Source organism: Phalacrocorax aristotelis, chromosome 14 (assembly GCF_949628215.1).
Source record: "Phalacrocorax aristotelis chromosome 14, bGulAri2.1, whole genome shotgun sequence".
Lineage (NCBI taxonomy): Eukaryota > Metazoa > Chordata > Aves > Suliformes > Phalacrocoracidae > Phalacrocorax > Phalacrocorax aristotelis.
The window spans coordinates 7,385,374-7,399,381 of NC_134289.1; the positions used below are offsets into that span (position 1 = coordinate 7,385,374).

The 14,008-nt window shown below is 42.4% G+C and overlaps 1 protein-coding gene across 6 annotated transcripts in view; it reads right to left on the reverse strand.

Moving 5' to 3' along the window:
• The window catches only part of ARID5B (AT-rich interaction domain 5B), a 121,284-nt gene that overhangs the window by 36,906 nt on the left and 70,370 nt on the right, over nt 1–14,008 (reverse strand). For 5 of the 6 annotated variants that reach the window (XM_075109822.1, XM_075109824.1, XM_075109825.1 and 2 more), the window contains one exon: nt 232–344. In XM_075109822.1, the coding sequence (XP_074965923.1) occupies nt 232–344 (113 nt within the window). Of the gene's footprint in view, nt 1–231; nt 345–1,851; nt 1,972–14,008 lie in introns of those variants that run through there. The other variant, XM_075109826.1, reaches the window with a different exon arrangement.

The following is a 14,008-nucleotide window of genomic DNA, read 5'->3' on the forward strand; positions in this document are numbered from 1 at the left end:
AGTTACCAACAAGCTGATACCATTAGGTTGTTAGGTGATTATAGGTGCTGCTAACTTTGAACACAGACATGAACTAAAGTGAAGAATAAAAGTATTGAAAAAAAAAATTACATTTATCTCCCCAAGAAAATAAGTTACATTCTAAATTTGAAACAGTGTGCTGGGAAACAAAGGCAGGGCTGTACCTAAAAAAGGAGTGTGTACTGAAAAGAGTATTATTAAGTGATTTACCTTGGCAACAGCTTTGCTTTCAGAATTATTGTTGGAATCCTTAATGCCATTTAATGAATCTCTTCTCTGTGGGCAAGGCTTCTTTTTGCGCGGTCTGCCTTTAAGATTTGGCGCTGAAAATTAATGGAGAACAATTTGAGCACATTGTCTTATACTGGATTCTTAACAGCTGAAAGCATAATAAATAATTCCACTACAATCAGTCACAGAAACGTACACATCTGTCTACAGTAAATGCTTATTACAAGATTCCCATCCTCCATGGGTTACATCTTGTCACACTATATGTTTCTATAGAATATCCCCCAAGGCTAATCCATTCTACTTTCACATAACTAATTAATATAAAGTCAAACATTGGTCTCCAAAGGACTCAGAGAGAAAGCACAAGTGTTTCTCCATGGTACAAAAAAGAACAAAATAGAATATTAATTGGTAACTTTGCATTAATCACCCTGCTGCATTTATTATTTCTAATCTTCAAGTAAGAGTACTAACTGCTATTTCCAACTTTGGGAAACATCTGGTTTTGGAAATACTCTCAAATATTGAAATTCCTTTCAGCTCCAAGAAATGTTTATATATCCTGTCATTCTTGTCAAAGTTCTTCTAAAAAAGTTAAGAAAACGAAAATAAATTACCCCCAAGTCCTGAAACTTTTTTTTGAAAAAATCAAAAAAGCCCTTAACAACTAGTTCTGGAAGTTGACAAGTACTGAAATAAGTGATTGTTTCATACGGGTTATATACCACATATATAAATTAACATGAATCATTCTCAGTTTTGTCCAATTCTTAAGATAAAAAAAGCTCTGAAATAACACAGTGACTAAATCCTAACCGTGCTGAGCCATATGTAGAATGGGATATAGAACATCCTAAAAAATATGAGACTCATCTTTCAATAACAGTATTACAATATAAATTATGATCACATATAGAAATAATAGATGAAGCAGATGTTTGCTCATTATTACCTGTCCTGCCTGCTTTCAGATTTAAAAATCAGCCTCCCACTACTATGGCAACATTTAAAATGATAAACAATCATTAAATAATGACTGTACCGAAGAAGATAATTTCCTTTAAACCTTTGATTTCTAGGTAACCATTGTTTTCACTACTTAAAGGGATGATTAGAACAACGTCAGAAATCTAAACACCACAAACCTCTTGAGTGCCTTCTAATTGTTTCTAATCTTACATTTGTCACACAGTAAGCCAGTGGTTTCAGGACATTTTACATTTTAATTAGTTTGCAAACACAATAAAGGGTGCTAATTTGATTTTATAGTTTGAGTAACAGTGTCATATTTGGTCTGTTCAGAGAAAAATAGAAGCTGTGGGTTTAAAACCAAAAGTCCGAAAGACACATCCTTTTTCTTCCCCCAGCACTGACACATGGTAAATAAATATATCTATATAGATATATGCATGTGCCTATGTGTGTAAGTCCATATTTGTATCTACATAAAAATATGTTTATCTCCCTATAGAAATATCTCCATCTATCTCCAGTGAAGCACATTCTGCTTATTGAAAAGTACTGCAGAAAGCAATTCTTAAATTGTCATCTGAGGCTAACATGCAAAATCAAACAAAGAGAGAAAGAAATTATTACCCATTCCAGTCGACAAACATCTGCCTGATTTATATCTGTACTCATGAATGCTACAGCATGTGACTGCACGCTACGTCGCTGGAAGTCTCGACTTGGTGTGGATGTCAGTCTTACACAAAATGAACACTAAGAGTATTTGCTCTGTGCTTACAAATCCCCTCCCCCAGCCGCTCCATTACTCATATAAACAGAGATGAACGACTCGGCAGGAGCGTGGGATGAGCTCCGAGGACTCCAGCGCCGGCTGCCAGACTGCCAGCCCCGGCCACGCCGCCCTGCCTTATGTACAAAACCCTCTCACCCCTCCACCTTTGATGTCTTCCTGATGCCTACTTTTTTTCTGCACACAACCTGGACAGGATGGAGAGATCCTTGACCATGGTTAGCCCCAGCAGTCACACCTTCTTTAAAAAGGTACTGAAGAAAATAGAAATGTTCCTTCAATTCACTACACCCTAGCACATACGTTAAAATGTTAATCTTCAAATGAATGGATCCCCCAACCCAGTCCAACCAATGGCCAGAGAGAGATGTGGTTCAGCTAGGATCAAATGCACTTGTATGTGAATTACTTTTTCTTTCCTTCTTTCTTTTTTTTTTTAATAAATAAAGAAACTAGTTCAAGGCTCAATGTTTTCCAAACATACTTGTTACCCTGAGTTTTGGCACTGTACTTTGCATCACACTATAAAGCACTTCTAATGTTTTGCTGGAAGCTTTAAAAGCAAGAAGGCATTTGTTCCTAAATTCCAGGTATATTGAGTTTGCATATAAACACTGTTTAAATTGGAGCCTTCCACGGCAGAACTGGCACAAACCCACTATGAAATAGGGTATTTGCATTCTCCCCGTGGCTCAGGAGGTGCGGCCAGGAAGGTCTGTCTGCAGCACACATGAGGACTGTCCCACACGTGGCACTGTATGACTTTAAACCACTTTAAGCCATTCCAGAGCAGACGCACAATTAACAAGAAAGCAGCAAGAGCAATTAATACCAGAAGAGAAGGCCTTGCCTCTAGTATCTACTCTGTAAAAGAAAACATTTGATATAGTTCCAGTCACACTTGAAACAAAGCCATTAACATTTGCTCCCTAAATCATTATAAATAAATGCATTATTTGAAGATTATTTATATTTCAGCTATACCCATTTTGTTCTCCTGAGCTAGGAAACACGGCTAGGACTGAAGGAATAATTTACAAGTCACATACTTGTTTTAATTTTTTCCTTTTTTTTTTTTTTTCATTTATGACATATTCATGAGCACACACTGAAGATTTCTTGAATTTGTTATTTGTAATTATTTTAAAGCAATTTTACAAACATGTTGTGGCTTAGTCCCAGTCAGTTTTCCTGATGACACTGGATGTTCAGTATGTACTGGGCAGCTAAGTGAATATCCCATGATTTTTTCTGCTTTCTGGTGGAGGAGGACTTCTGGCATGACTACCTGAGAATATCTGAAACAATTCAATTTCTTCACGTTTGCACATATGGCTTTCAAATTCATTTTCTGAAAGCATTTGTGGCAGTGAGACCTGATAAGTCATACATTCCCAGAAGGTGAGAACATAAGCAAAGCAAAATAAAGTAAAAAATGAAAAAATAAGTAAATAAATAAGTAGAGTAAGAAGTTTGCATTTATTTGTCACCTCTTTAGTCTAAGTGCCTGAAACAGGAGTATGAGAGACATGACATACTACCATTTTAAATACTTTTTTTCCTGTGCATTTGACAACATGTTTGCTCTTGCCAATTTGTGGGTTTTTCCCCTTCCTTTCTTTCTTTTTGCTTCCTGATGTATCTGAAAGAGGGGAAACCTCAGCTACTGAAATGTCCACTGGGACCCATGGTGGGCTGCTGGGAACTTTTTTTGCCTCTACTTAGGCGTGAGTCAAAGGATCAATATTAGCACAGTATAGATGCCTCATACGCCCAAGGTTTGGGATGCAAACCATAAGACCCCCAGGCCTGCAATCAGCAGGTGACAACACCCTGGGAGAGCAGAGCTGCTGCTGTTCAAGGCAGGGAAGCAGAGAAAGGCTGCCAGCAGAGACATGGACCTGGTACAGTACAAATGGCCCAAACCTCTGAGTTCAGACCTCTGGAAGTAAAAGGACGCTCATCCACTTGAAGTCCACACACGCCTGTGCCTTGCTGACTCAAGAAGCCTCTTCTTGAAATTACACTTTGTCCCAAGTTTGCTAGTCATCACAAAGGGCAAATTCATTTAGACAATGGCAATGGACAAGAAATTAACTTCCCTGCAAAATCTGTAGGTGCAATAGCAATCCAGAGCCCGGCAGGGAAAGCCACTTCACCAGCTGAGTCATGGTAAAGAGGTATGACCAGGTAAAGCACAGCCAGCTGCAAAATACACACAGTATGAGCCAACGCTCCTTATGTTAGGAGAGCTGGAGGAGCACGAGGGCACGTTTCCCACCTTGGGCTGGTTATCTTTCCCATACATGTCACCATTGTGCCTGCTACCTTTACCCATCAACAGGAGTTCAGAGGGACCATTCCAGCACTCCTTGGATGCCAGTTTTATATCAGCATCCTGCTTCCTTGTTTCCCTGAGCAGTAGATGCAGCTGGTGTCATTTAAACAAACCTGTCCCTCAGAGCCCACCAACCCGGCTGGCCCTGCAATGCAACCACCACCGCTTGCAATGCTGCCCACTGCTGCAGAGGATGCTGAGGCTGTAACGTGGGGTTTCACAAGGAATCAAGCAAGAATCCAAGATGAACGAAGATCTAATTCAAGCACACGCATTTGTAACCATGAAGAACAAAAGATGTGATTAATAACTCGCATGTATGTGGTGTGGACTTTGTTCTTCAGCTAACCCCTTCTTGGTAGTAAAAGTCTTGTGTCCCCGATTAAGTGAAAGCACGTGAAATGGATACATCATGAATATCAAGTCACACAAGCCATGATGATAACCATATCTTAACAACTCCTCCCATTCTGGAATATGTCTTATTGCCTCTCAGTTGTGAATTCTCAGGGAAAAGAAAATTATTTATAGGGATTTGCCTAGAGACAGGAATGGCTTCTTTCCCTCCATGTTTGAAAGGGTCCTTAGGTGTTGTCTGGAAACAGGTAGTCACAAATCACAGATTGCTGCTTGCCATTGGACATGAGGGATCAGTATTTCTCAGAAGACCATGAAATGTTGACTTGTGCTTGAGTGGGACACAAGGAGACTGGGCAGGAGAAAAGAGAAGAGAGAACAGCTTGTGCTTGTGCCAGGGAGTGAAAGAAGGAGATGGGGAGACAGAGAGAGGAGAGGTGGCAGGTGTGCCCCCAGCCCACTCCTCCTACGCTGCGTGGCAGGAGAGGTCTCGTGTCAAATCACACACTTCCCACCTGGGCCATGGCCAGCCACCCCACGCTGTGCCAGTCTCCAGCATGCTACACAGCATAGGGTGCAGGAGGAGGCAGCCATAATCCTCCTGCCGAGCTGTTCCTTCCCCTGCACGTGGCTCTCTGGAGCATGAGGGAGGGGAGGAGTAATGCCCTTGGCTTCTTGGGTTTGGGTAGGGGAAGTAACTTTTGCTGGCCACAGCCATGCAGAACTCCTCCTCAACACTCCTTGGGCTGTCTAGAAACTCCTTCTCTACCTGCAGGAGAGCAAAAGGAGGAGCACACAGCCATGGTCTTCAGGAGTGGGGAGTGAAAGGGAAGGTGAGGTGCAGAAGCTGCCACTGCCACCACCTCTGTGCAATTCTCACCCATAGGCACATCTCCTTTTAAAAAAAAACCAAAAGCATTTAGTCCCTGATGTAATGTGACTTGTCCTCAACAATCTGAAATTAGGATTTAATCACTCTTCTTCCTAGATGGAAACTTGTACCTTGCCGCCTCCTTACCAAACTGTGGCTAAGCTCTGCAGTACCAAAAGACCAGCAATGCCCTATGTGTTTCTATTACAAACCAACACACCTGAGAGGTTAAATGCAAACCCTGTGATATGCATGGCACAGGGAGTTAAACTGTCTGTAGATGTAGATCAGCAAATCTTTGCTGACTAAAATATACCTCAGGAAGAAGCTGACCTGGTGATCTCAAAGCCTGTCCTTGTGAGCTGCCTACGGATCACCATAATTGAACAAGGCCAACCCAGAGGCACCTGCAGCAGAGAATTAAAGACAGAGGTAAGCTCAGTAGCAGGCTCTGACCCACAAAGCAAGAGAACCACAGAGAAAAGAAAGGAGCGCTGTTCATGAAGCCACGAAACAGCATCATTGCTGAAAAATTACATCTTCCCCTCCAGTATTCTCACCAGCCTGTGCAAGCATCATGATATTGTAGGTAACTGGAAGAGGACCGGAAGGCGAGGAAGGAGATGGCTACTGCTCACCCAGTCAGAAAATTCACAGGGTTGTGGCACTGCTCTCCTGCCGCTACCACCCTCAGCTGCTCAACTTTCAGGGACGCTGCCTGCTCAGCACGACGCAGGACAACAGGAGCATTTCCAAGCCCCACCACCTAGTATAACTCCCAGCTCTGGGTTAAACACGAGTATGGCAAGTTCAACACATGGGGAAACAAGAACAAGCTCCAAGAACAGGAGCTGCCGAGGTCAGCCATGATTAAACACTACATATGGTAGAAAAGCATAGGCTACCGCAAGAAGACAGCACCTCCACCAGCCACCTTCTTTACTTGCATCCCCAGGAAAGGGAAGCGATCACTGGGCTTACCATCTCCCTGTTCTCAAGTCAGCCTCCCTTGAGCTGTGTGCACACCAAGAATGCAATGTGCTATGTACGCATGGCCACCCCTAGGTGCACAAATAAGTCAAGAGACAACGGCTGTGATTTTGGAGTACCTGACTTTAGCAGGTTAGTTACAGTAGAATTATCTGGTTTTTAGGAGTCCAATTATCATTGGAAGCCCAAAGAGTTCAGCCCTTCCCATAACACCGTTCTCTAGATGCACATATTTTGGCTGATGTAAAAGATGTGTTGTTATAGGGAGGGTGTTAAAAAAAATAGTGGCCTTCACACAGCTGAGGTCAAGCTATATTGGCACTTTGTCAAAATCAGTGGTGTAGCCAAGAGTTTTTAATGAGCCTGGAATGCATGACCTCATTTGTCATACCTGGATCACTTACTCATGCCGAGTCCAAAATAACCTTGGACCTTGTTGGCTGCTCAGCAAACCATGTAAGTAAACAGTACTGTACTCATGCCTGAAACATGTACCTTTTCCTTGCTTGCTCCACATTACTTACTCTAGAGAACATCTAAGCAATTGTAATGCCCATGATCAAAGTTCTTGCCTTTTCCAGGCCTCTGTGATCTGCATAACTATTTCCTGATATGACCTTTGATTCTGGCTTGCTGGTACTCTGGTTTCTCTGAAACACTTTGAAAGTAGGAGAAAAAAGAAAAAAGGAAAAGAAAAGGGAAGGACAGCCATTACCATATTTTGCTGAGAAATGTACTGGGACAGCTGCTCAGCACTTACAACATACACTGCCAACCAGATTCTGGCTGCCTGTTCTTTTTGTGACCATGTTTGTGTCCTGTGGAAAGACGAAGGAAAAGGAAGGAACAGCAGCATTTCTGCCAGCTGCAAGAATATGACAAAACAGAAGAAAACCACTCAAAATACTGAGCTTGTAAAAATCATCAGCAAAGAAGGGCCAGTGGAAGACCTGGGTCTACATTTAGGGCGGGCTTACGCAGTCAGGTGAGCTCTAAACATGAGAGGTGGGAGTGCAGCAGAGGGAAGTAATCACAAAGCCAGGATTAAGGTGGAGCACTGGAAGGTGCAAGAAGTTAATAAACAGGGATGTACTATGGTGCTGGGTTCAGAAGAGAAGCATGACTGCACACCTGCTAAACGCATCAACAGTCTCTCCTCCCTGCAGGACACCTCACAGACTGTCTCCTCACAGAACCCTTCTGCACTGTGCCAGTCCTTCATATGTCTTCCAGTTTTCACACACGCACAAAAGCTGCGATACCAGAATGCTTGGCCCTAAGCTGCAAAACCATCAGTAGATACAGAACAGACTAGGAGACTTTCCCTCTCAGGCAGGTGTAATGGCAGGATGTGTCAGATCACAAGAGCTATTCGTGATTCAGGTGCCAAACAGAAGCTGGAGGTGGCATACGGAGGTGCCTGCCCATCAAAGTCAAGGTGGGAAGAATGGTCCCAGATCTCCAGAAAAACCATGAACCGACCATGCCGGCTTGGCAGGTGGCAAATAGCTGGTTGCTGAGGACACCCCTAAAGCAGTCTGGCAAAAATTAGCTCTTGGCTGAAAAACATGCTTATGTGTTGCACTTTTTAAAATGTAATGAATAGAAAGTTAACAGTTTTAATTGTTTTAACACTTACCCCTCTAGGGGGCTTCTAGCATTCTGCAATTATCTGAAAGTTAAGAAAAGCATACTGCTATATTTAAGCACGGTCTCAAAAACTGTTCAAAGGTTAGTTAATCTCACATAATGTTCTGGAGTCCCAGCTGCTTCCTTGATTTCCTTGTTGCCTCCACCTCTTTGTTTTCTCTCCTTCACCCCATTCACTTCTCTGCATCCTGAGTTCAGGATCTTATATTCCATTTATTTTCCTTTCAGCTCTCAAAATTTATTTAAAAGCTTCTGCCTCCTGGAAAAAGGTTTCAAAAAGGAGGGCCTGGGGCATTTATTTCCTGGGCACACTGAGCAGGGCTGGTGAGAAAAGCAAGTTGCTACCAACCTAGTATTGCATCAAAGGGTCAGAAATTAAAGTGACCAGAAAATAAAGCAAAGAGATCAGACTACACTAAAAAACGCAGACATTTGTTTAGGAAACAACTAAATTTGGGGAAACTCTCCACAGGATCTTAAGTACACCTATGGAAGTCAGTGATGAGCACCTACCAACAATTAAAGCTCTCATTGTGCTCTGGAGGTCTCACAGCCTCTCCACAAACACACACCTCTTCCCTACTCAAGCAGCACATACAGCAATTTGAATATTAAAACTATTTTTACTAGACTTTTTCTAAACGCAAACACTTGTTTATTCCTCTCTTTATAACTGAACATGCCAGACCTGACCTGGAAACTCCAGTGTACTGCAGCGACCAACCTTGCAGGGAACACTAAGGATCCACGCTGCTTTCTAACCCACATGGAGAAAGAACAGACTTGTGTAGCCATTTCTGAAAGTTTTGTTTTGGAAATGCGATATCCCATGCTCCATGTGGGGAAAATCAATTTGCTACCTCTCTAAAGAAAACATTCCTCATTTGGAAATAAGTGAAACAGACACTTCCTTGTGTGGATTAATGTGGAGACATATGACTTGCTGCAGACTGTTGTTTTGACCCCCCTCCTGACCAGACAATCTCTGAAAAAACGGCAAAAAGGTGGTATTTTTCATGGATTACAGTTCAGACTAGTATTGCTTTTAATAGAAAAGTTAGAGGCATTGCAAATACCAGGTTGGTCAATTATGCCAAAAACCGAATGTTTTTTGTTTCCATGGAAGGTAAGGACAAGATTCAGGACGGGGCCTGGAGTCTTTTTCTTAATTTCAGCACGGTTGGAAGTTAAGACTTTTGCTTGATCTGGACTTCTTCATGTCCTGCTGTCTAATTTGGGTTTTTAAAAAACCGAAAAGTTGTTGTTTGGGGTTTGGGGTTTTTTTGGACAAAATTTATACATGTGTTAGAAATTATGAAGTGTGGTAAATTAAAGGGAAGCCGAAGACTTCAGAGAAAAATCTATGCCTGACAAATATGTGATATTCAAGTAGACCTTAGAGCAAATTAAAATAATGATAATAATAATAATAATAATAATAATAAAAATCCAGTGTAGGCCTATTACTGGCTACAGATGACAGGATTGTTATTAATGATTCAAAAGGAGGCAGAGGTGTTTGGTAAATATTTGTTCCGTATTTGCAGAGAAGCCAGATGATATGCTTGCAAAAGAATATAATTAAAGCCAGTCAATTGACTTTGTTTTACAGAAACCAGATCTTAAAACAACAAAGAAAAACAAACAAAGCACCTTATTTTATACTTTGAAACTACAAGCTTGGTTAGAGAAACTAGCTGTGCGCATGGAACTTACCTGCATTTCAGCAAGACATCTGATTTAATACTAGATAACGCTTTGATTAAAAACCAGCACTACACTATTTTATTCAAGCATATAATAAATGGATTAAGAACTAGCTAAATGATAGAGCTAAAAGCAGACATCAGTGGGGAATTTCTATCAAATGAAAATATTTCTGGTGGGATTCCACAGGGGTTGCTCTTAGCCTTGCTAGTATTCAACATTTTCGTCAGTGAAATAAATATAAGGTCCCTGACAGTAACATTCACACTGACACAAGGACTGGCACAATGCTAACACTGAGTCATACAACAAGTAATCAGAAGGAAAAACAGAACACACAAACAGAACCTCTTCAGTACAGCTCCAGCATGAAACCCGTGAGCAAGGACTACAAGTCCCACTGACCAAGCTGAGGGTGGCCCTTCACAGGCCACCCCCCACTGGAAATTCAACATACCCTGATAGGAAGATGCTGTGGACTAAGGGAGGTCTGCCTTCAAGGAGGAGGTCTGAATAACTCAAGCTGTGCCGGGTTTGAGCAAAAACGACTGAGAAGTGACTTCACCAGGTAATATGAGTGCCTCAAAGGTGAGAAAAAGCTGGTATTCAGAAGCGAGGAGGCATAACCAAGCAAGCCGAGGCACTGCAGTCCACATATATGATCCAATGCCAGTATATGAAAGCATGCGTATGACCAGCTTTCGGAAGACCTCTCAGGAAAAGCCTGAGCCAGACACAAGCTGGTGTGCACAGTGCAGGAAGAAACGCATGCAATTTGAGGGTCTTTGTCAAGATGTCAGGCTGGAGCTGGGCATCCCGCCTCAGCCATGGCGAGGGTCGGGTCCAGGCTGCTGCTGGGAGAGCCTTGCCGCTGCGGGTGGCTGCAGCAGCCTGGCTGGCTGCATGGAGGCGGCGTCCAGCTGTCTGGCTGTGGTCCTTGCTCAAACAGCTGTTTCCCTTCTCCTTCAGAAAAAAAGGTGGTGAACTGGATGAAAGCATTTGCTGGTAATTTTGGCCAATGAGCCACTACTTGGGGTTCATACCAGATTAGATGACTCAGTGGTTCTTCTGGTGAGAAACTGCATGAGTATAGGATCAAACACAGTAAAGTACTGTGCTATGCAGGACAAGGAACATGAAGAGCTGTAGCCTTGATTCAGCAAAGTGCATGCCTAACTTGTAAAGACCTGGAGCATACAAAGACCTCTGATAACCTCTCTGGGGCTACTCACGTTTTGAGATTGAGTCTGGGTTAAGCATTGAACACAACCAAACCAGCATGACACTCTCTCTCACTAACAGGAAAGAAGCATTCAAGCACTGAACAAAGAAATCGTATCTCATCTTAAAACACCACGTGCTTGGGCAGCATCACAGGATCAGATGGGTTCATCAAGTTTCCCTTTCCCTCAGAAATGTGCTGTCCATCTGCAGCCTCCAAGGCCTCCATGCCTAAAGGTCACCTCCTGGAAAGCAGCACCCAGTGGACAGGGGCTTCACTTTCTGTAGGAGGTTCACAGCAATATTCAAGAAGTGTACATCTGACTTTTCAGAATAGTCTGGGTTTATAAAAAAAGAAAAAAGGCGAAGAGGAAAGGGTGAGCACAAATGGATTATGTAATAGCCAAGACAAAAGCAGCGAAACACGGCAGCGAGAAGCAAAAATGCACAGCAAACCCATGCAAGTCAGCCTATCTCACCAAAACTCAGCAGAACACCCAAGGTAGACTTCCCATTACAAGGCTTCAGAAAACGAAAGGCAAATAAGGACACAGAGCAAATCTTAAGGCAACTTTCCTAGCAATACTTCCTTTTCTCTCCAGTAAAAGCCAGCGTTTGTGAAGCTGCTGTCTAACAGAGTCAGCAGTACCCAATGGAGACATGACCTACATACCTCAGAAATACAATAGATATATAGCCAGTCACATCCACGTAGACAGGCAGATGAGATGGGCTAATTGACTGATAAAGGATGGACACTGTGTATGAATCTCAGGGGGCAGAAATTCATGCAAGAAGCATAAAATGGACAGTTTCCTGAGACCCTGCTTTTGGGAATGACAACAGCAGGTAGGAAGCTATCATCATCCAGTTATGCACGATGTGAAAATGACAAATATATTATTTAAATCTCTTGCATTTCTGATTTGTAACTGACTATATAAGAATGATTTTTTAAAACTGTATGAATACAATAATTTTCTTTTGTTTTCTTTGCACTCTATCATTGCACTGCGAAGTAATCAAAATCTGTTAGGCATAATCAACCTGCACGAAGATACTAGTAAAGTGACATGCAGAAACTAGAGAGCAAGCTCCTCTCTTCATGCCTACATTCAGCTGCCACCACAATGAGGACTACACAACACGGTAGGTGGAGACAGGAGCAGCAGCCACAGCCTGAGCCCTGCTCCCATTCGCTTCTGTGGGTCACCACCAACTTCACCAGCAGCAGTTGGCAAAGGCCTTGCCAGGCACCCTGTTGCAGCACGCACAGCCATGAAGAGGTTCAGGAATAACACTGCTTCTGCAGAGAGCTTGGGACAAAGCCCTCGCACCCCTGGGGACCTGCATACACCTGCCACGGTGCTTTAATGCTGGGGTGCGAAGGTGATGCTGTTCTGCATTGCTGAGCAGGGGAGGAATCTGCACTTTTTCACTGGTAAAATGCAGCAGTGGTAACTCCAGTAACTTTGTCAGGCTGTGTATGAGTAGAAAGGGAATCTGTATAACTGCCGGAACACCTGAAAAATGGTGGTTTTAAAGTCCTGGTGGTAAGATCATGTGCCTTGGTTTAAACGAGTACAAACCCCGTGAACTCGGTGTAATCGTCCCAATCATCAACACAAAGAGAACTGAGCCCCCCCCTACGTTACAGTCCCAGTAAATCTCTAGCACTCAGAAAAATCCAAATAAAAACGAGCTGCGTTCATTAATTTATGTGAGCAGGGCAGAGTTTAAACTAAATATAACGTAGATTGTGCAATATTTTTTCATAGTCAATACCGGTTCTTAGGAAATTATCTGAGTGAATTAAGTGGAGGGACTATTAAACAATTTACACACTTCCTTGTGTTTCAGATGTCTAATTATAGCTGTGTTTGTCTCTCCCCGCAGAACTGTTGTATACCACATGGTATGCATATTTCAGCATCCAGCATTATTAACTCATGACCGACTGTCAGTTGATCATTATCTAACACATGGGGTCTGCAAAAAAAGCCTTATTTGGGCAAAAGGCGGCTTCTGACCTGGTCCCGCTGTATTTTTCCCCAGAAGAACTTCAGTTGGATTATTATTTGCTGTCAATGGAAACTCAGAGGTTACATATGTGAAATCTGCAGACAGGAAAATAAATCCTTAGCCGAGTTTGAACACTTAGTTGATATTAAAACCATCTCCAGCTTGGTTAGTTTAAAGAAAACTCTCAGTTGCCCTCTAGTGTCACCCGGCTGCCATGCCAGGCAGCCCACCCGCCGCAGCCAAGGTCACAAAATTCAACATGATTTCATACGATGAGGTTTACTATACCTGTAATATTTCGTATAAAAGGGTGGGGGGGAGGGGGATGGTTTTCCCTCCTCGAAATTTCAGGGTTTGGGCCCCTGGAAGCCCCGAGTTTGCATAATGTTTACTGCTGTAATTGCAGCGCATGACACACGGGTTTTATGAGCGAGAATCTCTGAAATCACCCTGCGCACTGCACTCCTTAAAGTTCATTCATAACTAAAAATAGACTAATGTACAAACTGATTTAGCATTATACTGAAGCTAAGGAACATAGGGAGTCTGCAGAATTCCCTAATATGGAAGAGAAGCTGAGTTTTCAAAAGCAGCAGTTTATTTGTTTCTGAAAATGGACAACATATGTAAAAGATTTAATATACAGAACCAGGTGTATATACAGCATAGATCTTCATATGTGCCCATTTTCATTCTATATAAAGACTTTATACAGCCTGAAACTATAAATTTAATAATAGATTACTAAATTAAGTCTGCACAATCACTTCATAAAAAAAATCATTTCAATTTAAAATACAGCTGTAGGGGTTTGGACAATTTCCTGCATAATAGAGGC